At 43.7% G+C, this 24,255-nt stretch overlaps 1 protein-coding gene across 3 annotated transcripts in view; it reads left to right on the top strand.

Moving 5' to 3' along the window:
• ANXA2 (annexin A2) overlaps positions 1–9,506 on the top strand; it is a 45,160-nt gene extending 35,654 nt beyond the window's left edge. For all 3 annotated transcript variants that reach the window (XM_072738678.1, XM_072738676.1, XM_072738677.1), the window contains 7 exons: positions 793–872; positions 2,287–2,346; positions 4,578–4,671; positions 5,303–5,398; positions 5,854–5,912; positions 7,657–7,779; positions 9,144–9,506. In XM_072738678.1, coding sequence (XP_072594779.1) covers positions 793–872; positions 2,287–2,346; positions 4,578–4,671; positions 5,303–5,398; positions 5,854–5,912; positions 7,657–7,779; positions 9,144–9,203 — 572 coding nt within the window. In that variant the 3' untranslated portion in view covers positions 9,204–9,506. The remainder of the gene's footprint in view (positions 1–792; positions 873–2,286; positions 2,347–4,577; positions 4,672–5,302; positions 5,399–5,853; positions 5,913–7,656; positions 7,780–9,143) is intronic.
• Positions 9,507–24,255: the final 14,749 nt, after the last annotated feature.

Genomic DNA, 24,255 nt, shown 5'->3' with positions numbered 1-24,255 from the left:
GGATCCCAGGGTGGCTCAGCAGTTTAGCGCCTGCCTTTGGCCTAGGGTGTGATCCTGGAGTCCCGGGATCGAGTCCCACGTTGGGCTCCTGGCATGGAGCCCGCTTCTCCCTCCTCCTGTGTCTCTGCACCTCTCTCTCTCTCTCTATCATAAATAAATAAATATTAAAAAAAAAAGAAGTTCACAATTCTGGATTGTGGATAATTATTGCAAGAGATGTGTGGATCTGTGTGCACCAAGCACTACGGGAGGCTGTGGGTAGAATAAATGATATAGCTTATATGTGTACGTGTTACTAAGTTTCAATGTAGAAGCTATTTTGAATAATAAAATATAGATTCATTCAAAAGTATTCTTTAATTCTTACAAGTTTTTGCCATTGTACATTTCCTCTTTCAGTGGATAGCAAAGCACAGTTGGTGTGTGTGTGTGTGTGTGTGTGTGTAGCGTTTCACATTTTTTCATGTTCAAAGTGAGCATTCATAGTCAAGAAGTTTGTGAAACAATATTTTAGCTACAAAAGAGGTCACTGATCAAAGGTGAGCTTGAGGATGCCTGATTTGATCCAGCCCCGTCTATCTCCTGTCACTGATAATAACATCTGACTCTGGTTTTACGAGGTTAAAAATCATAAAATAAATCATGGACCATCTGCCCTCATTTGGGTGGATACATCCATGCTGCCACAGCTGTTTTTGCTTTTCAGATGCCTGGTGGGGTGAGGGCAGTTGGGGTGGTGGGTGGCTGGCTGCATAGGCAGGAAGCCTAAAACCAGATGTGTTGTTTTCAAAGTGTACAAGACCGATCTGGAGAAGGACATCATTTCTGACACATCTGGTGACTTCCGCAAGCTGATGGTTGCCCTTGCAAAGGTTGGTTTCTGGTTTATTTCTCTGTCCTTGTTTCCTCCCAAGGCAAGTCACATACCTCATTTTATACCTGGGAGCGAATTAACTCAATCCTCTGTGCCTACATCAGAAATTCCAGCTGCATTTCTGACAGTGGGTTTGCACTGTCACTGCAGAGTTGTCATTTTTGTATAATAGGATTTCTTATCCTGGGAAACCGCATGGTCAAGTGGACTTTGGGGCCAGAGGAGGAATAGGGAGCTCTCAAGTCCTGGCCTGGATTATGTGTCAGCCCTCACCGCGTGACTTGGCGCAGGTCACTGTCTCTATCTATGGCACATAGGACCCGATGGGAAGTGACCCTCTTGTTTTTCTTTCGTTCTCTCTGCTCTCACTTCTTATGAGAGGATTTGCCCAAGTAGTCCTTTACCTGGAAAGGGGGTCTTTGTTTGCTAACATTAACACATAAATGTGGATGAAAGGCTTTTCCTTTTGAGTCTTGAGTCCTGACCAGTGTGCCATTTAAGGCCTATGTGGCAGGGGAAGGAGGAGAAATTATTTTCTCCAGGAACCTTAATGACAAATGATTGATTGTATGCTGCCTCCTGCCCACTCACATCTCCATTACTGTAACACCTCCACACAGCCCTCCCTGCCAACTCCTTGCCCTGTGTGCCACCAACCACCCATCTTTCTGAAGTCCACTTCACTATTCCATTCCCTTGATCAAAACTCATTTCTGCTCCATCAGATCCAAACGCTAACTGCCTTTAAAAAAGTCCCCTAGGTGCTGCCCCTCCCTAACTTCATCTTCCTTCGAGGATTCCCTCCTGCTTACCTTCCCCTCTAGCTGCACAGCCCCTCACTGACCTGTGGCATGCTCCGCCCCTCCCTGTGCTGTTGGTCCCATGGAGAATGGCTTTCTTCTCCCCGTTACTAGCCTCATTCATTCATGCCTCAGCGTTCACCTCAGCCTTACCCCGTTGTCCACAGACAGTGCTGACTGTACTAACAGATCTCTCCCTTCTCTACATTTTATGTCTTAAGCCATGGATCACTATGTTGTTTTACCTTCTGTTCCATGCTTATTTTTCCATCTGGATGTAAGCTCTCTGAGGGAAGGAACTAAGTATCATTAGCTTTTTTTTTTTGAGGTAGAGAGAATTCTAGAAAATGCTTATCCCAGGAGGTGGGTGATGATGGTGAGGCACACACACACACACACACACACACACACACACACACAAACCCAACTTCACTGCCTCAACTATTTTGCCAATTCTTGATCTTGTCTAGACTTCAAAGTGAAGAATTGTAAGTGTGTGGGTGTTCTGTAAATTAAATAATTCTTTACATGAGTTAGAGAGAAAACAAAAATTTCAACTTTAAACCACACAAAGAAACCTATTTAATATTCTGATTTTGTTTCCTTCTGTAGGGTAGAAGAGCAGAGGATGGGTCTGTCATCGATTATGAACTGATTGACCAAGATGCCCGGGTAAGTGCCAAGCTTCTTGCTTGAGTTTCTGTTTTCTAGCAAATCTCTAGATATTCTGTACAGTAGTTATTGATACTTCCTGACAATTTACCTCCAAAATTAGTAACTTAAAACAACAACACTTATATCTCTCAGTTTCTGTGGGGAGTGGCTTAGCTGGGTGGTTCTAGCTGAGGACCTCTCATGAGGCTGGGGCCAAAGTATTGACCAGGGCTGCATCATCTGAGAGCCTGACCGCATCAGGAGGATCTACTTTCATGATCACCTTTCCACATGACCAGGAGGCCTGGTATTTCTCCACATGGGCCTTTCTAAGGGCTTGCTTGAGCGTCCTCATAATATGGCAGCTGGTTTTCCCAAGTGAGTGACCTAAGAGAGAAAGCAAGGAGGACCCAATTGCTTATTATCACCTTATCTCAGGAATCTCAGTGTCACTTCTAATATACTCTTTATTAGAAGTGAATCACTGTGTGTAACCTATAGTCAGTTCAAAGGGAAATAGGTGCACTTTTGGAAGGGAGGAATGTCAAAGAATTCGTGAGCTTCATTTTCACTTCCTGGGAACAGTTGTTTTTATGAGATATTCCCTCTTGATACTTGTGTTAATTACAAGATCAATACCTGACTCACATATGCTTATTTAGGCTTTGCTTGTATGGAAGTACCAGATTCTGCAGGATATGATAAGGCTGTGTGCACTGGTGTGTATTTGCTGTAAATAAATAACAATAAACAATATGGCAGAGTGGAAGGAGATGGTAGAGGCACAGCCAGGTATAGGAAGGTGTATTGCAATAGTACTTGTGCTGGTTCTAGTCCCATAATCACTAAGAACTGTTTATTAAGCTGATTCAGATCACTATGAACTGCATACCTTTCCCAGACAGTCAACAGCTATCTCAAAGCATTTTATAAGAGCTGTAGAACAAAATTAAATTCATTTTAGTTTTAAAATTCAGTATGTTTCAGGATACCAGTGTGACTCGGTTAAATATCCAACTCTTGGTTTCAGCTCAGGTCATGAGATCATGCCCCACGTCGGGCTCTGTACTTGGTATGGAATCTGCTTGAGATTATCTTTCCCTCTCCTTCTTCTGCTCCTCCCCACTTTTTCATTCTCTGTCTCTCAATAAATAAATAAAATCTTTACAAAATAAAATAAAATAAAATAAAATAAAATTCAGTATGTTTCACACAGCACTTTTAGCAGGAGGTAGAGAAGCCTTTTATTTTATTTTGTAAAGATTTTATTTATTTATTCATAAGAGGCACAGAGAGAGAGGCAGAGACATAGGCAGAGGGAGAAGCAGGCTCCCTACAGAGAGCCCAGTGCGGGGCTCGACCCCAGGATCTCAGGATCATAACCTGAGCCAAAGGCAGAGGTTCAACAGCTGAGCCACCCAGACATCCCTAGAGAAGGGTTTTAAATAAAGTAATAAAAGTTAGGTTTTACAACTCCTAGATAGTGAGTGGTCACTGAATGAGTATCTTACCCCTGTGTAAGTCTTTCTCTGTCCCTCCCTTTTCTTAGCATTACTTTTAGCCCCTAAATTTTCCAGAAACTGAAAATGAGACTTCCTGAGGCTCTGTGAAACTTGGGTGGGGGTACCTGATTTGTAGCTGTCTTCAGGAGGCAACCAGTAGCTTATTTGCTATCAAAAGTAGCAAAGGAAGGAGGGCTGGATATGCTAATGAACATTTGCTTGTCCTTCTCTATAGGAATAGAAGTTCTTGGTTCTTTCTTTGACATTTAAGCAAGTAGTTTTGTACAGCACACACCTCACAATCTAGTCTCATGCTGTGTTTGTGCCTAAGGAAGAGTGCTCTTGATTAAGACTTTTGACTTAAATACAACATTTAAAAAAAAATTTCTTTTTTTAAGATTTTATTTATTTATTCATGAGACACACACACACACACACAGAGAGAGAGAGAGAGAGAGAGAGAGAGAGAGGCAGAGGCATAGGCAGAGGGAGAAGCAGGCACCATGCAGGGAGCCTGACATGGGACTCGATCCCAGGTCTCCAGGATCAGGCCCTGGGCTGAAGGCGGCGCTAAACCGCTGAGCCACCGGGCTGCCCTAAATACAACATTTTTGCCTGTGTCTTCAGCGCAGTCATCCTTTCTCATTTGGCATTTTCAGTGTATGAGTTGTGGGTTTTTTGCATAACATTGTTTATGACCTTATCTTGGATTGTGTAGTCAACTTCCTTGGTTGGTTGTGCTTGTAGGATCTCTATGATGCTGGAGTGAAGAGGAAAGGAACTGATGTGCCCAAGTGGATCAGCATCATGACCGAGAGGAGTGTGTGTCACCTCCAGAAAGGTGGGTGTTGTACTGAGGAGGTCTTAGAGCCTAGAGATGGTCCTCTCAGCCAGGCTTACTGGTTATCTGTGTTGAGGCCATGAGAGAAAAAAAAAAAACCTAGGATGCAAACATGGACCTCATCATGGAGTCATACCATGGAGTGAAACAGAACATAGTTCACTCTCTACTTTGTACCTCATAATTGCATCCATTTTCCATCACCAAATCCATTGCCCTTCTCTTCCATTTGGATCCTTCTTTTTCCTAAATATTTTCCACATTTGATGCTTTAGCTTGTTGCTCCTTCATGTCCAGGATCATTTTATCTTGCCATATTCGTTGAAGTAATGGACTTTTCTGGATGCTATATCATTGCTTCCAAGTAGAATAGGTTCCACTCAGAGTTAAAGATGGTCAAAATATGTGACCTAGGCAGTGCCATTCAGGACAGGTACCTGGTACAGCTGTCCCAAGTCAACCATTGCAGTGTCAGCTCTGGTCCACCATGGCAATCTGTAACTGTCCAAGGTGCTATGATCATTCTCATTTGTTTATTTATTTTTATCATGGTGCATAACCATATGAGTGATTATTGACAGCTTTGATTAGCAGCTCTGTTATAGTAATTGCTTTTTTTGCTTTTCCTCAGTATTTGAAAGGTACAAGAGCTACAGCCCTTATGACATGCTGGAGAGCATCAAGAAGGAGGTCAAAGGAGACCTAGAAAATGCTTTCCTGAACCTGGGTGAGCAAACATGGCCTCCCCCATGTCCCCCCCACCCCTTACCAACCCAGGACATCAGCTTTCAGTAAACTGTGCCAGAGCAGAAGTAATAAGTGGCCATCCTATTAATTCAAGTGTGTTGGGGAGGTGTGGCTCCTTTACATGATTTTGGTGATTTTATAATCTTCACAGTATAAATTTAAGATGTGAGGAATTGCCCAGGAAGAATAAGATGACAAGTAAATGGGCTCTGCTGGGGAAGCTAACATATCACCTTGGGTGTCTGCAGCTCTCAGGGTCCCCTGATTTAAAATGACAGTGGAGCTGAGTTCAGAGGATCCCCAGTTTTCCCTTAGTTTTTCCCACCTTACAGCCCATTCCTCTTACATTAGGTTATCTTGTTTGTGCTCTGAGGCCAGGGCCTCACCCTCACTGGTGAGGAGAGGAACAGCTGATCCCTTTTCTTCTCTCCACAGTCCAGTGCATTCAGAACAAGCCCCTGTATTTTGCTGACCGACTGTACGACTCCATGAAGGTAAGGGCTGTCAGCTGAGAGGTCCATGTTTCCGCCCTAGGCTTTTCTTCTCTCGCGATCCAAACTAAATCTCCTTGATCAGTAGATGGTGGAAGGGCCCCTGCTGTATAGGGACAGGAGTGCACCAGTCAGCTGTAGTTGTATTTGACAGATGAGAAGACCACAAGTCACTCTTCTCTCTCTCTCTCTCCCAACTAGTTGAAGGTGGGTTTGTGAGCAGGTGGAACATAAAGTACCAGATGGTAATCATGTCTGATTCCTGCTTAGATTTCTCAGGGATTGCCTTCCATGACCCCAAAATAAAGGCAGACAAGGAAGGGAGAGATTACCAAGCAACCACTGTGCAACAGACATTGTGCTACTTACTTCATCTGAAATCATTACCAAAAAGCACATGTGGGTAGGTGGCTGGCTGGCTGGCTTGCTTATTTATTTATTTATTTATTTATTTATTTCCCACAAAGAGAGGCAGAGATTTATTTATTTATTTATTTATTTATTTATTTATTTAATTTATTTCCCACAAAGAGAGGCAGAGACATAGGCAGAGGGAGAAGCAGGCTCCCTGCAGGAGCCCAATATATGGGATGGGTTTGGTGTACCCAGGGCCTCAACCCTAGGACCCTGAGATCATGATCTGAACCAAAGGCAGATGCTTAACCTCTGAGCCACCCAGGTGCCCCATGTTTTTTCTTTATAGATCAGGAGACTAGAGCTCAGCAAACTTCAACTAGCCTGATGTTACATAGCCAGATTGGAACTTGGGTGTGTCTGACTCCAAAGGCAGCACTGCCACTATCTCTTGGATGGACTGTCTCTTCCCACCATCTCATCCCATTTTCTTTTTCTTTTTCTTTTTTCATCCCATTTTTCTATGCCTCAACTGTTCCTTGTGCTTTGTGGTATCCTGGGTCATCCCTGTCCACACTCCCTCAGGTTCTATGTTAGATATGACCTGTTCCTCCGTGCCTCTGGTCTGAGACTCTGAAAGTAAACTCAGTGGTCTTTACAGTTTATACCATTCAAAATTCCACAGAACCACAATGAAAATGTGGTGGTATGTGTTCTTTAAGTCCCAAGAGCAGGAACTTTTTTGTTACATATGTAAACTCATGCACTTTTTAAACTGAGCCATGCAGTAGTTAGTGCTTGTACAAGTTTACTGAGTGCACAAAGTGGGGCTTTGTGCTGATTTTATCCTGACATGTTTGGAATTCCAGGATGCTCATTTTTCTTTTTTTTTTTTTATTAAATTTATTTTTAATTTCTTATTTTTTAAGAAAGAGAGGGAGCATAGGAGGGGCAGAGATCCTGAGATCATGACCTCAGTTGAAACCAAGAGTCAACTGCCCAACCAACTGAGCCACTCAGGCCCTAATATAATCATTTTTCTTAAAGGAGTAGTTTCATTGTTACCTTAGTAGTTTCATGGAGGGCAGCATCAAGAACCCAGATGAGTTCCACATGTAAGAAAACTTACCAGATTGGGGATCCCTGTGTGGCTCAGCGGTTTGGCGCCTGCCTTTGGCCCAGGGTACGGTCCTGGAGGCCCAGGATCGAGTCCCGTGTCGGGCTCCTGGCATGGAGCCTGCTTCTCCCTCTGCCTGTGTCTCTGCCTCTCTCTCTCTTTCTGTGTCTATCATGAATAAATGAATAAAATCTTAAAAAAAAAGAAAAGAAAAGAAAACTTACCAGATTAACATTGTCAGTGAATTGTAACTTGGAACATCAACTTGACTTTCAGGGCAAGGGGACTCGTGATAAAGTCCTGATTAGAATCATGGTCTCTCGCAGTGAAGTGGACATGTTGAAAATTAGGTCTGAATTCAAGAGAAAGTATGGCAAGTCCCTGTACTACTACATCCAGGTAAGCCCTATGGTGACCTGTCAGCCCTGCCTGGCCATACAGAAGGCCCTGGATCCCCCAGCTGGTGGCCTGTCAGAACGGTGTCCAAAGTGGTGGTTTTCTAATTCACTGGGAGAGAGATGCTGGTCATCAGATAACAAGGGTTTATTTTGAAAGTGCCATTTATGATTTGTCCTAGAATCTAAAAAGATACAGGCAAATATTTTATATTTTCCACATCTGCTATTCACAGTGATAATTGGTATTTATGACAATGATCCTGTAAGATTTATCCTGAAGAGCCTGAGATCAATTAAATTTTAAATTTTATTATGCAGTTGACCCTTGAACAACACAGGTTTGAACTGCACTGATTGATTTATTGATTTTTTTCAATAAATACAGTGTAGTACTATAAATGTACTTTCCTTATGATTTTCTTAATAATATTTCTTTTATCCAGCTTTATTGTAAGAATACAGTATATAATACATATGACAAAAAATATTAATCGACTCTTTATGTTATGGGTGTGGCTTCCGGTCAACAGTATGCTATTAATAGTTAAGTTTTGGGGGAGTCGAAAGTTAATATGCAGATATATGATGGGGTGAAATAGGGATAGGGATTGGCACCCCTCACCCCTGTTTTGTTAAAGAGTCAACTGTTTCCATTTTTTGAAAATCCTCTGCTATAGGCCTGGCAATGTTTAGTTACTCAGAACCTCCATCTCTCCCATCAATTTAGTCTCTCTGTTTTGGAGAGATGGAGCCTACGCTCCAGAGAGAGAGGCTACACTCCCAGTGGGCCCTGGCTGTGTACTTCAGACAGACATTGCAGCCCCCCTTTCTAAAAGACCCTGAAAATTTCAAAGGCGTGTCAGTGGTCACCAAGGATGGATTTTGAGGTGCGTTTGGTGTACCCAGGTTTATTAGGGCACATGTTTCCTCACTTCACTGGTTTATTCCCGCGTGACCTGAACAGTCCTGGAAACATCGCAGTGAGGCAGGAAAGTACCTTATCTTCTCTGGAAGCGTGAGGGCCAGTGAGCAAAGTGGTGGTGCTTGCAGGGCCTCACAGCATTAAGAGCAGGCCAGGTGGTGTGGGTCTGATTCCTCATTCCGTTAATCCCCGGTACCTCACATTCTCTCTGCCCTGTGATCACGTCACTTGAAGGTCTCCCCTAGTCCTCTAGGCCAGACTCCCTGAGGGTCTGCTGATGATGACTTGAGTCTTTGTGTCCGGGCAGGTACCTCAGAGTCTTTTTTTTGCTACTGTTAACTAGGGGAGGCTCTGTGTGCTTTGAGCCTGCTTCTACATTATTGCAGAGTTTGGGTCTTTTTTTCTGATACTGAATTTCTTTTTTTCTCCTTGCCCATTTATAGCAAGACACCAAGGGCGACTACCAGAAAGCGCTGCTGTACCTGTGTGGTGGGGATGACTGAAGCCCACCACGGCATGAGCGTCTAGGAATGGTGCCCCTTTGTTTGCAGCTAACAGTTCTAGAAAATAGCTTGTGACTAACAGTCCCCTTATGCCCATCCCTGCGAGGATGGTGTTAGCATAGCCCCCTCCCCATCCTTATTTTAGTTACCTAAGCATTGCCTGCCTCTCATGTCTAGTCTCTCCTTTTAGCCAAAGAAATGAACATTCCAAGGAGTTGGAAGTGAAATCTATGATGTGAAACACTTTGCCTCTTGTGTACTGTGTCATAAACAGATGAATAAACTGAATTTTTACATTATAAACAAGTCCTTTATTGACCTTGCCTTCAGCATAATTGTTTAAAAATCAAACATACGTAAAAAAATAAAAATAAAAATAAAACATGGGTAAAGCCTGTATTGTTCAGCTGGTAAAGCTGTCCCCTAGAGGAATAAAGCTCTAGAACTCAGCTGTCCGAGATGGTAGCCACTATCCAGATGTGGCTATTTACATTTAAATTAATGTAAATGCAATAAAATTAAAAATTCAGTTCCTCAGTCACGCTCTACATTTCAGATGTTCCATATCCACATGTGGCTAGCAGCTAGTGTATTGGACAGTACAGGAACAGAACACTTCCATTATAATAGAAAGTTCTTTTGCACAGCTCTTCATGCCCAGGTGATGATAGTACCTATGGGGGGAAACTCCCATCTGCTCATCTTTCTACAAGTAAATTAGGTAAAAACAAGCAGCATTGGTTGCCTCAAACTGGGAAGGGGGGTGGCATGGTGGGCTCTAGCAAATATAATGAACATATCTATAAGCTGTTAGAGAAATAAGTAACATTCTGCCCCAACCTCAAGGACACACCTGTCGGTGAGTCAGGCTACAGTACTCTTGTAAGGAGGTATAACAAAAGTGGACTGGGAGCACAGAGAAGAAAAGGTTTGCTTTTGAGAGGACTGAGAAAAATGACCAGAGGTGAAGGAAGCATTTGAGCTGTGTCCAAAAATCTAGGGTGAAGTTTATAGCAGGGAGGAAGCTCTCCAACAGATGCTTATGGTTCCCATAATGGAATAGGTGATTCTGGAGGCACAAAGACTACATAGATAAAGAATTGCACAAAGACTATATACAGCAAGAATTATGTCTCTCACACCGCCTAGCCAGTCAGGGGCTGTTCCTAGGACTGCTTGGTTTCTGGTCTGCCCTTTCACGGATAGACTGTAATAAACATGATGTGTATTACTGTATCTCTCTGTAATGTAAAGATGCTGTCCTTATTCTGCTAGCCCAGGACACTGGACAACTGACTGACATAGGTGCTTCCCAAAAGCAGGGGATAGGGCCGGAGGCAGAGGGAGTTAGTGACTATCCCCAAACCCTTCTATCATATTTCCTCCTGGTCAGAGGATGTTGTGTCAGCTGCTAATTCCTGAGCCTGGCTGAGGTAGGGCACACTTAGTAGTGTGCAGGGAGAAAGGAAGTGATGGATATAAATGTGTGAAATGGCTAGTTGGACAGAATGGGAGTGGAGGCAGGTATGGGGCTGATGAAATGAAAAATGCTTGCCCTACTTGAAGCGTTCAAATTCAACTAAAATGACACTGTGTTGACCAAACAAAATATATCTGTGGGCTGAATGATTTGCTGTTTCGACCTTTGGCAAACTTTGTGTAGAAACTTGGGTGGAGCGTGGCTCTTGGTGGCCCATGATGTGCTTGTAAGTCCACTAAGCTATTGTTTAAAAATTATTTTAGGTGAAAACAGTGTTTTCTCCAATGTATCCTCCTATGTATATTCAAACTGATGCTCAAATCCCAAAATAGACTTCAGTATGTGCTTGGGGCAGAGTTCAAAGAACTGCATAAGAAGCAGGATCTTCATGGGGCAGATGGGTGGTTCAGTTAGTTAAACATCTGCTCTGGCTCAGGTCATTAACCCCGGGGTCCCTGCGTTGGGCTCCCTACTCAGCGGGGCGTCTGCTTCTCCTTCTCCCCCTGCTGCTCCCCTGCTTGTGCTCTTTTGCTGTCAAATAAGTAAAATAAGTAAGACTTTTTTTTTTTTTTTTTTTTTTTAGGATCTTTATTTTTAACCCTAAATTATGGTATTGAACTCAAAACTGATAGTGAAGGGCAGAGGCTCTCAGGAGCAATGTTTCATATCAGGAAGATTTGGGGCTGTATTTCTTCCCATCATAAAGTTTGTTTCGGGCTGCAAAGGGGAAGGTGATAGGAGAAGGCAAGGCTGTATAACCAGAATGTGGGGAGGGGGCAGCTCCGGTGGCGCAGCGGTTTAGCACTGCCTGCAGCCCCGGGTGTGATCCTGGAGACCTGGGATCGAGTCCCACGTCAGGATTCCTGCATGGAGCCTGCTTCTCCCTCTGCCTGTGTCTCTGCCTCTCTCTTGCTCTCTCTGAATGAATAAATAAATAAATATTAAAAAAAAAAAAAGAATATGGGGAGGTTTCTGCTCCCAACATGCCTAGGGCACTCTGGCCACTGGTCTGGCTGGTTGGACCCTCCAGCAGGTGTAAGGGAAAATCCAGACTGGCACCGAAAAGGCTCCGAAAGAACTGCTGAATGCTGCCCGCTGTCTCCGTATGGAACAATAATTGTCTCATGTTATCCAAAACTGACAGAAAAGTCATTTAAACTTTGGTCTCACATTCTTCTGGATTCCAGTCTGTCTCCTCAGTGAAGCTGTCCAAACCATTTCTTGAAATAACCATCTGGAGATTTGAGTTGTCTCCCAAACAATTTTACTTTGTAAAAAGAAGGAAAAGGGCACCAGGCAGGCTTTAACATTTTGTCAGCTGATAATAAGAACTTTTATTTTATTTTATTCTTTGAGGAGTTAAAGGCAGTGAGTGTATGTAGTGTAGCCATGGAAACTTACTGAACTATGACTATGAACAAGAGGATGATCCCTACCCCTCAACTGCCCGGTGTGGTGGGACTGGGCAGGGCTGACATGTTGTATGACTCCAGATGGCACCCTTCACGTTGTAGTCTATGTGAATGGTAACTCCCTTTTAATTGTGCAGTGCACGACTTGAGTGGCCATATATGACAGCCCTATGTGGTGACCCTAGGTGTGTGTGAGATGGCCTATTAGGTCTTTTGTCACAGAGTTGGCTTCCAGAGTAAAGACAAATTTTATTTGGAAACAGTTGGCTAAACCTCTGACGGTCTTGATTTTTCCATAGACTCTTGATCTTTGGATCTGTTTTACTTGGCTATACACAAACGAGTATGCATATGAATCTTCCCAGCATGTGAAGTTCCTCTAGTGTAAATTATTAGTAAAGATAGCTAAAGCAGGGAAAACCTGGCTCACAAAGTGGCTACATTTAGCAAGAAAAATGATTTGAGGACAGAACTCTTTTAAATCAATTTTTAGTCTTTAAATGACTCCAATCTCCGGCCTCTCCCCATGTTTTGACAAACGGCTTTGGCTTCTTATCCACATCAGTTTATTTGACCTCCTTTTTCCATCAACTACCAAAATGAAAACTCTGCTTCGAGAGAGAGAGGGAGCAATTTTAAACATCCCTTAGCAATGAGGCAGAACATGCTATAGCCATCAAGTTCTAGTTGTTCATTCTATTTATTGAAAAAAGCCTGTAGCCTGATTTCTTTTATGCGAGTACATTTGAGCAAGCAAAGTTTATAGAGATGACTTATCTCATTACATTAGAAGAGTGATTTGCTATCTCAGCATCTATAAGCAATTTTAACAGACATTTCTGGATGAAGAAAAGCTTTTGTAAATATATGCGAAAGACACGATTTCATCAAGCATTAAATTGGAGGTGCCCTGGAAAAATATTACATTTGTGCATTCAATTAGCTTGATTGTGGCTGAATTTTGTCCACTGAAGGCAGCATTTCTGCAGAAAAACAGAAGCATTCCCTACGTCAGCAGGTTTCCTAAAACAGAAAAGCACACTTTCCCCCTTTGCAAGTCTTCTTTTGCATTTGTGCTGTTCCCAGCTATGCGTCCCTAATCAGGCTGCTCTGTCTTGTTCTCCACAGTAAAGCACAAGGGGAGAGTAAGCCAGAAGCCACTTTATTAGGTGGAATCCACACCCAACAATTCCAACCTTAAATAGTTTGTGCCCAGTCTAAAAGCTTGGCAAGCTCTGGGCAAAACTGGGACTGGTCAAGATGGACTTAAGTTCTCTAAACTTTCCTTCCTGGTCTCTGCAGGGCCTCTTCCTCTGTTAGGATCTGTGGGGTGCTGTTTTACATCTGATATGGCTGTTAAGCCATGTCCCTTTCCTGGACATGAGTTTATAGGGTCAACCTTATCTTGGAATGAAAGCTTGGTTTGCCTATTACAGGAATGAGAGCAGTTAGGGAATGGATGACAGTTGGGTACAAAAGGGCTTTCTTGGACTCGTAAAATCACAGTGAAGAAATGAGCTAAGTATTTAGGATGATCACCAGCCCTCCCTGATTTTTCTCCTTGCTGATCTGTAGTTAAGTAATCTGCTTTCCACTAAGAAGAAATAAGCCAGAAAAGACATAGTATGTCAGTGGAACCTGACTGTGAGGGTGGCTGTTATTTTCAACAGGTGATGACAAATTGGAACTCTCCTAGCTATAATCCATTATAGCCAAAGGCTATTATATTTGTAAGCACATTTCTAAACATTAATTAAGAATTAGGAAGGAGTTTGGATCAGGAATTGAGAAATTTCTTTAAAAAAATTTTTTTTTATTGGAGTTCAATTTGCCAGCGTTTAGCATAACACCCAGTGCTCATCCCACCAAGTGCCCTCCTCAGTGCCCATCACCCAGTCACCCCAACCACCTGCCCACCTCCCTTTCTACTACCCCTTGTTCGTTTCCCAGAGTTAGATGTCTCTCATGTTTTGTCACCCTCACTAATATTTTCACTCATTTTCTCTCCTTTCCCCTTATTCTCTTTCACTAATTTTTATATTCCCCAAATGAATGAGACCATATAATGTTTGTCCTTTTCCGACTGATTTATTTCACTCAGCATAATACCCTCCAGTTCCATCCACCTCGAAGCAAATGGTGGGTATTCATCATTTCTAATGGCTGAGTGATATTCCATTGTATACATAGACCACATCTTTATCCATTCATCTTTTGATGGACACCAAGGCTCCTTCCACAGTTTGGCTATTGTGGACATTGCTGCTAGAAACATTGGGGTGCAGGTGTTCCGGCGTTTCACTGCATCTGTATCTTTGGGGTAAATCCCCAGCAGTGCAATCGCTGGGTCATAGGGTAGGTCTATTTTTAACTCTTTGAGGAACCTCCACACAGTTTTCCAGAGTGGCTGCACCAGTTCACATTCCCACCAACAGCGCAAGAGGGTTCTCCTTTCTCCACATTCTCTCCAACATTTGTTGTTACCTGTCTTGTTAATTTTCACCATTCTCATTGGTGTGAGGTGGTATCTCATTGTGGTTTTGGTTTGTATTTCCCTGATGGCCAGTGATGCGGAACATTTTCTCATGAGCTTGTTGGCCATGTCTATGTCTTCCTCTGTGAAATTTCTGTTCATGTCTTTTGCCCATTTCATGATTGGATTGTTTCTTTGCTGTTGAGAAATGTTTCTAACAAGTTTAGATTGTTTCTTTTTTTTCTTTTTTTTAAGATTTTATTTATTTATTCATGAGAAACATGGGGGGTGGGTGGCAGAGACACAGGCAGAGGGAGAAGCAGGCTCCATGCAGGGAGCCCGACGTGGGACTCGATCCCGGGTCTCCAGGTTCATGCCCTGGGCCGAAGGCAGCGCTAAACCGCTGAGCCACCCGGGCTGCCCCCAAGTTTATATTGTTTCTAACAAGGTTTTTATGTCAGTGAATTTGCCAGATTTCAAATTTTACCATGGATTCTTGAGTTTGGAAGAACCAATTTGGTCTTAATGGGTCACCTCAGTTCTAGTAGATATGAGCTCATATATGACTAGAAAGATTTTTTTTAAAGGTTTATTTTTTTAGAAAGAAAGAGCATGAGTGAATGGGGGGGGCAAGGGAGGGACGGAGAGAGAGAGAAAGAGGAGAGAATCTCTTTTTTTTTAAAGATTTATTTATTTATTTATGATAGACATAGAGAGAGAGAGAGAGGCAGAGACACAGGAGGAGGGAGAAGCAGGCTCCATGCCGGGAGCCTGACATGGGACTCGATCCTGGGACTCCAGGATCGCACCCCGGGCCAAAGGCAGGCGCTAAACTGCTGAGCCACCTGGGGATCCCTTTTTTTTTTTTTTTTTTTTTTTTTTTTGAGAGGAGAGAATCTCATTTCAACTGCACACTTAGTACAGATCCTGACCCAGGGCTCAATCTCACCACCTCAATATTATGAGCTCAGCAGAAACCAAGAGTTCAACACTCAACCAAATGAGCCACCCAGGTGCCCCATGACTAGAAAGATTTTTAAAGTTTATTTTTTTAATTATTTCTTTTTATTTTTAAAGTTTAGAAATGATCAGGTAATAAGGGACTTTAGACACCAACGCATCTGTTAACTTACTAATTTAGTGGACAGATATACCTACCATGTGCTGGTGACTGAACCAAACACTGGAGATGTGAAGAACAAGGTAACACTGACCATGTAGAATGAAAGCGTTGGGATTGAGGAAGGCACAGGCGAGGTGCTTGGGGATCCATAGTAGCTAATCCTTGCCCAGGATGAAACATCTGGAAGGTTTCTGGGAGAGGTAATACTCAAAGCAGGATTTATTTAAGGACTAGTGGTGGTGGTGGTGGTGGTGGTGGTGGTAGTGGTGGTGGTGGTGGTGGTAGTGCTTTTCTCTGATGTACAAGAGGAATATATAATAATTGTAGAAAGCTAGAAAATGAAGAAAAGCATAAAAAAGAAAATCAACTTCAACCAATCATTGTTAACATTTTGGCAGGATGACCTGTTTGAAAACTAGTAGCTCTTCTTTCCTTGGCAGGAACAAAAGAGAAACAATTTTTCCTCCTCCTCAAGGGGAAGAGCTAGGCTTTAGACAGTGAAAGTCAGGTTTTCTCTGCTGAAAGTGTTACGTGGCTTTTGATTTTTCAAAATCTAGTTCAAGAAGATGTAGGCCTGGATTGTTCTGGGTAACAGTTCTGGGTTAAAGGAAGAAACAAATAGCCTATCCCTGGGCCAGCTGGCTCTCCAGAGACTGAGACAGAGAGTATTCAGGTGGTAGGGATGGTGTCTGGCCCCCACACAGTGCCTGAGTGTCTGAAGCTCTGATGGAGGATCAAACACTGCCCACAACAGTATAAGCTATCTCTGAGAGTGTCTTGGTGACTGCGTGTAGTGAATGGGGAATGAGGCCTTGCCCAATGTTAAAAGCTTTTTTCCAATCCTGACCTGATTTTATCCACATCTTTCCTCAATTATCAGAACAGCTCAGGTCCCGTGGAGAATTGCTGGAAGGGAATCGTTTTTATGTTTACTTTCTGACTTTTTCTCCTCCTCCTCCTCTCTCTCTCCCCCCCTTCCTCCTTCCCTCCCATCCTTCCTTTCCAACTTTCTTTCCTTCTTGCCCTTTTATGATCTACAAAATCTATCCTAGATAACTCATAGTAGTATTCCTGATACCTCAGAGCTCTATAATTTAGATCTAACTTTGTGCTTTGAAGAGCCTAAGTTAGCTAAATTTTGCAAGTCAGTAAGGAAAACAGGATCCTATTAGTCATAAAACAAGAGAAGGAAAATGAAGGATGTGCTCTGGATATAATATTCCAGGTTGCTGAAATACAAAGAAACAACAGAAAGTGATTTCAGAGTCTAGATTTAAAAAAAGGAAGGTGTAGAATCAAAACTTTTCAGCTAATCAATGGGATAAGTGCCAGTTCTTTTAATACGAGGTTTCCATGTAGTTACTATCTGGCCTCTAATATTAACAAACACAGAGTAAGATCAAGTATGTCAGTCTTGTTCCCAGCCTCAGAACCCTTGTTTCTCCCCTCAGCCAAGGCCTCCAAATCCCCACATGGATATTCAGGCCTCGTTTATCTCTAGTTTCAGACCTATGCTGGCTTGAGCCTGGAATATTTAACCAGCTATGTCTCCTTCTTCTCCTGGGCATCTGGTGGCCTCTGTACTGCTCTAGGAGGGAGTAAGCTATTCTTGGGCCTCATGCTCTTTCCCCAACACTGTGCCTGGATCTAATAACCCTGGCCCTGTAGGAGGTGAGATTGTTATAACTTGTCTTCTGCCCTGGTAACTGACCTCATCTCCCAGCTACCCTAAGTCCCTGGCTTCCATGATCCTTCTCCCTATATCATGGAACCATTCCTTTTGATCCCAGTCCTACTTTGCTCAGTCCTTTCTTCAATGAATGTCCATATAACCGGGGCAGCCATTCTTGAAGGATGAGCTCTGCCCAGCAATTGGAATATCCCTTTTATTTGACCGCTACTGTCTGTTTCCATTGTCACTGTTAACTATTTGACTCGACTTACGAACATTTTCCATGGTCCCTTGCTTTGCCTTACTATAAATAACCAGCCAAGCAGTGATAAATTCAGAGATGGCAACAGAATTTATTTGGCACAAAAAACATGCTCTGCAAGTTCAGAGATCAGGTAATAACTTTTTCCTCTCTTCTCTCATCTTCCACCTGCTGCTCTGCCAGAAACTCCTCCCTTAACATTAGTCTTTTCATGAAGACCTTGTCTTTATGCAAACATATTAATTGGGAGGGGTGGTTCTAATTAATCCTTTAACATGCTTTATAGCTATTTATCATTTCTTCAAAAGAGAATGTGTTTCTAAAGAATGGGGATGTGGGAGGTTTTTTTTTTTCTTTTACTATTTTTGCTACTTTTCCCTTTTACTATTAAACAACAATCAGTAATATACTGCTTTTCTTCACAGTATGGATTTTAGATTATTGCTTTTTCCCATGGAGAACTAATCTATAGACAAAACAGTAGTAGTACCACATTGTAAAATCTGCAAATCCCAGAAGTCAACAGCTTGAAGACAATCCCCAGAGAAAGGGAAGAAAACAAGTGTCGCAAGAGATGAAACAAGCATATATAGGCAAAGCAAGCTAGGGGAGTGACTCTTGCAATGCCACTCACCCAGACAAATAGGTACCTTTTTTCTCCTGGCACCCACTGCTACCACCTTATAGGGGTCATTTTTGGCATATAGGCTGAAGAACTCTTTTCAACTGACACAAGAGTTGCTTTGAGGAAAGGTGTAATGAGAAAGTATGAATAATAATCAAAATCCAAACTCAGGGAAGAACGCACAGTGAAAAGGAAACCCAGAAATGTCAACCTCTTGTTACTTGAAACAACTGCTTCTTTTGGACCCAAGAGGAAGTCTGAAAAACATCTAAGTGTTCAAATCAGCGTATATCTTATGTCCCTACAAACCCTTGGGGGTTACTTTGCTGACTAGATGGTGATCAACTTACACCCTGAAGCAACAGAGACAGGTACCAGGACTGCCAAAGCTTAAAAAAAAAAAAAAAAAAAAAAAAAAAGTGAAAATTGTGCTTCCTTCTAAATGAACTGGCTTTGAAACTGCCTTTTCTCCTGGTCTAGCAAGTACTGTCTCCCACATTGCTGCAGGTTTTACTGCCTTACGTTTGAAATGAAAAAGTGAACTTTGAGGTATGAGGAATGGGCAGTCCTAAGAGGACAGTGTCTGTGTGCGTGTGTGTCTGGAAGTCAGCACAGGCTGTGCTCTCCTAACAACTTGGCTTTCCTTATATACCAGGTACCTATCTCAAAATCAGTCTGAAGTCCTTTGCAAGCCTGGTGACCAATCACTATCCCACTGGAACAGGGTGAGAGAGTGAGCTCTTCAGTACTGCACAGATATGAAATGCCCATTAATTTGAAAAATAAAATCACAGTTGTATGGATCTACTTCCCCCATTTCAATTTTAGCAGGATGAGGCTGTGGCCATGGGGCTCCTACAGCACCCTCTGAGACCATCCAGTTGGTAGGCACTGTCAGCTGCACTTAGGGAGGGAAGGCGCAGTAGGAACCCTGCACGTCAGGGCTCAACGTTTGCCAGCGGGCTGTACGCGTAGAGCTGGCTGCCTCCTCTGGGCCAGAGGGAGCCTGTGTGGTGGGCAGGGGAGGCAGGACCCCAGACTCCTACTGCAGGAGCTGCTGGCCCATGAAGCCAAAGTTGGGCTAGATCTTCACGAGGTGAGTCACGCAGATGGTAGTTGGACGCGGAATCCCGGCCTCACAGTGACAAGGATCTTGCCTCCCGTTTCCCCGACACGGCCAGGGAAGTCCAGTGCTTCCTGCAAGTGGGCGCTAACGTCAGCCACGTGGCCGTCTCCCATGGGTCCACTGATTGTGCAGGCAGGCCTTGGGCATGGGCTGTGAGACGTCCAGCAGGGCAGCGACGCGCAGGTGGGCGAGCAACTCGCGCCTGGATACACCTTGGGCACTTCAAGGTCGACGACAGCAGGCTCTTCAGCGGGCCGCCCTGCTCATCAGCCGGCCGCACAGCCGAGGTCCAGCACCGGTTCTGCACACCGGCCGCTGAGTGTCCTCTCGTGACGTGGGTTTTACACCCACGCGACACTCACGCTATCCGGAAGAGCAAGTCTCACAGGCCCCTCCGCGGCAGCGCGCCCACGAGCCGGCGGGCGACGGCGGGCTGAGCAGGGCGCATGCGGAGCTGGTGCTCGCTCAGCGTCCAGCCGCTGCCGCGCAGCCTCCACGCAGCCGCAGTCCTCCCGCCATCCCGTTGGGCGGCGCGTAGTGCGCAGGCTCCGGGCCTCACGCCGCCGTCACGCGGACGGGAGGTTGGCCGCGAGCGACAGGCGCGCGTTCTAGGCTTCCGAGGCCCGCTGGGTCGCGGGCGAGGGCCGGAGGCGCCTGGGTGCCCGTGGGTGCCCGTGGGTGCCCATCGCCCGGGGGGCGGGCTGGGAGGCCTGCGAGGGCGAGCCGAGGGGCCGCCAGCCGCCCGCCGGGCCTCCCCCTACCCCGAGTTGCCGCCCGTCGCCGCTCTGGAAAGCCAGGCCCGGAGTCGTGAATGAGGTAGGAGCCTGACAAAACGTGCAGCGTTACCGCACACTAAATCCGAGTAAGACATTTAACGGGAAGGGCCAGTTAAGGTGGGTCACTAATACACCTCTGGTGTATTTTATTTTAATTTTATTTCATTTTAAAATATTTTATTTATTCATGAGAGACACAGGCAGAGGGAGAAGCAGGCTCCATGCAGGGAGCCTGACGAGGGACTCGATCCCGGGTCTCCAGGATCAGGCCCTGGGCTGAAGGAGGCGCTAAACCGCTGGGCCACCCGGGCTGCCCTCTGGTGTATTTTATAATGGTTTTGAGGGCTCCTCCTCAGGAATGAGTTAAGTACATCCCTTCCCCCCGCCAAACCAAAGAATCCAGGTGTGAGGGGGCCCAGTGGTTGCGCGGCGTCTGGAGGCAGCAAGCCCCTGAGGCAGCCGTGAGGCGCTTAGGATGATTGGCTCGTCCCCAGCACTGGTCTGTTTCCCTTGAGCCCGGGGAGTTCACATAAGCTGAGCTCTTTCCCCGGGGAGGGGGCGGGGTTGTCTCCGCACAGTGCCCATTAAGTCTGCTCCCCTGGGAACAGTACTGTTTACCTCACAGGGTTGTGATGATTCAATGAGGTATTTCAGGTAATGTCCCTGGCGTAGTCCTTGGTTTAGTGGAAGTATTTAATCCAATAAATCAATTTCATATATAATCAGGTAGGTAATATATACGTAAGGAATACTGTACAGTATTATTAGAGAGTTGTCTCTTCAGAGACCCAGGAGAGACTTTTCCACTGTATGGTATTTGCACAGGGCAGTGGACTCTAGTTTCAGGGGTCCTGTGTGGTTTGTCCTCCTTCTGTGGCCTATTTCCATATGGGAATTTAGCCTCCATGGTTCTCTTGGCTTTTCCTCCTGTCCTATAGTTAGCTTGGGATGTGCCTCCTACCTGTGCCTTCCTGTCTGTTAACACATCAGGAGACCTGACTGTACAAGCCCATCAGGGAAATGCGCAGTGTTTGAATCTTAGCATGGGGTGTCCTTGAATTTACTTTATAGCTAGCATCATTCATCTTCTTGGCAGTGACACAGGGTCCCCTCCCCCCAACTGCTCTTTCCCCTTTATGTTTCCATCAACTTTGGACCATATCAAGTTGCTGAATATATGTGAGCTGATGATGGATGGGAAATAATGTTTTGGCCAATCTCTCGTATTCGTTAAAATGTTTAATTTGATGACCTAACAGATCCTTTTTCTTTTTTTTTTTTTAAATTTTAATTCCAGTATAGTTAACATAGAGTGTTACATATGTTAGTATGTATAATACAGTTATTCCACAATCCTATGCATTACTCATTGCCCATTAAGATAAGTATACTCTTGGGCAGCCCCGGTGGCGCAGCGGTTTGGCGCTGCCTGCAGCCTGGGGTGTGATCCTGGGGACCCGGGATCGAGTCCCACATCGGGCTCCCTGCGTGGAGCCTGATTCTCCCTTTGCCTGTGTCTCTGCCTCTCTCTCTCTGTGTATGTCTATGAATAAATAAATAAAATCTTAAAAAAGAAGGATAAGTATACTCTTAATCTCCTTCACCTATGTCACCCATTCCACATCCACCTCTCCTCTGGCAACCACCAGGTTGTTCTCTAGAGTTAAGAGTCTGTTTTTTCATTTGTCTCTTTTTTCGTTTGTTTCTTAAATTCTGCATATGAGTGAAATCATATGATATTTATCTTTCTTTGGATGTGACTTTTTTCACTTACCAGTATATCCTCTAGATCCATCTCTGTTGTTCCAAATGGCAAGACTGCATTCTTTCTTATGGTATATACATACTACATCTTTATCCATTCATCTGTGGAAGGACAGGTTGCTTCCGTATCTTGACCATTATAAATAATGCTGCGGTAATCATAGGGGTACATTTATCTTTTTGAATTAGCACTTTATATTCTTTGCATAAACACCCAGCAGTGGAATTACTGGATCATATGGTAATTCCATTTTTAATTTTTTGAGGAACCGCCATGCTGTCTTCCACAGTGGCTGCACCAGTTTGCATTCCCATGAACAGTGCAAGAAGATTCCCCTTTCTCCACATCCTTGCCAGCACTTGTTTTTTGTGTTTTTCATTTTAGCTATTCTGATAGGTATGAGGTGATACCTCATTTTGGTTTGAATTTGTATTTCCCTGATGATGAGTGATGTTGAGCATTTTTTCATGTGTCTGTTAGCCATTTATATGTCTTTGGAAAAATGTCTGTTCATGTCTTCCATTTTTGATTGAAATATATGTGTGCATCTGTGTGTGTGTGTTGAGTTGTAGCGGTTCTTTATATACAACCCTTTATCAGATATGTCATTAGCAAGTGTCTTCTCTCATTTGGTAGATTGTCTTTTAGTTTTATTGATTGTTCCTTTGCTGTGCAGAAGCTTTTTATTTTGATGTTGTCCTAGTAGTGTATTTCTGCTTTTGTTTCCCTTGCCTCAGGAGACATATTTAGAAAAATATTGCTAAAGCTGATGTCAGAGAAAGTACTGCCTCTGCTCTCTTCTAGGATTCTTATGGTCTCAGGTCTCACGTTCAGGTCTTTAATCTATTTTAAATTTATTTTTGTGTATGGTATAAGAAAGTGGTCCAGTTTCATTCTTTTGCAATTTTCCCAGGACTGTATGTTGAAGAGACTGTCTTTTTGCTATTGCATATTCTTACCTCTTTTGTCAAAGATTAGGCCAGATCCTGTAGGGAGAGGATTTAAGGGCCTACTTTCTGGAGCCATGTGACAATGACTGTAATTAAATAATGGTAGTAAAAGCTGTAGGAAATTATCAAGCTGCCTAGATTCTGGGGAGTTTTGGTCCCGCAAGATCAGAAAGCATGGAAAAGGCCAGGAAGCCATCAGAGTGTGTTTTCTATTCTGTATGGACATGTTAAACCATGGCAAATTTTAATTTTAGGAGGTACCTCTCAGGCTTGTTCTTGTGGCCAAGTCCCTGTGAATTACTTCTGGGAATATCACAGAATAATGAACCATCTTGATGGGATGAGCACTAGGTGTTATGCTATATGTTGGCAAATTGAACTCCAATAAAAAAAAAAAAGAATAATGAACCATCTTACATGTGTTATATAACCCAGGAGCAGTTTTTTTTATTGAAAATTCTATAATCATATGTGTACAGGTTCCATGCCTCAAAAATGTATACATAAATTATTTCTAGGAAATGACATTTAAAGTGATGGTCCTTCTCGTACCTGTCCTTACCGCCTTTCCTGGAGGCTGGCTCTTACTGAGGCTAGGTTGTAGAAGGAGGCCTGCGGAGGACTTCCCTCTTAGCTCACTAACCTATAAGGTTTGCTAGTGGGAATTAACCTTTCCAAATATAGGGTTTGATTGCCTTTTAGTCCTCTCCATTTTCTCCTTCATTCTCTGGACTTGAACATGGAGCAGAGGGTACTTGCTCCATGTATATCAAAGGAGGGCCATGGAGAGGTTTTGGGGAGAGAAAGGGGAGTGAAGGAATAAATGAAAAGGCAGAACAAAAGAAGGCACAAGGCAAGATGAAGAGAAGAGAGAGGGGGCACCTTTTTCAGGGTGTCTGCACAGAGTTAGAGACTAAAAACCCATTTCTATGGGCTGAGTCCAGGAGTCAGACTGAGGAAATTAGAGAAGAAACCCACAAATCTCTCTCACCAGAAAGGCTTTCTATTAGTTAGAATATATTGTTTGAACCTGGAGTAAATAGCTGTTTGAATATTTGTCTTGAATTGATGTTGGTGTTTTATAGGTTAAGAATTTATCATTCTCTCATACACAATAGAGGACTTGATGTAGAGATTTTGTACATTTTGAGTTTTTCCATGTAAATCTGTTTTACTACGAGGATCTTAGTCCACGGTAACTAGCTAATAAGAGCAGTACTTTTTTTTTTTTAAATGGATTTTTTTAAAATTTTTATTTATTTATGATAGTCACAGAGAGATAGAGAGAGAGGCAGAGACACAGGCAGAGGGAGAAGCAGGCTCCATGCACCGGGAGTCCGACGTGGGATTCGATCCCAGGTCTCCAGGATCGCGCCCTGGGCCAAAGG

This window comes from Vulpes vulpes, chromosome 15 (assembly GCF_048418805.1).
Source record: "Vulpes vulpes isolate BD-2025 chromosome 15, VulVul3, whole genome shotgun sequence".
Classification (NCBI taxonomy): Eukaryota; Metazoa; Chordata; class Mammalia; order Carnivora; family Canidae; genus Vulpes; species Vulpes vulpes.
Note: the sequence above shows the minus strand (reverse complement) of the source record. Positions and strands in the feature narration are given on the sequence as shown.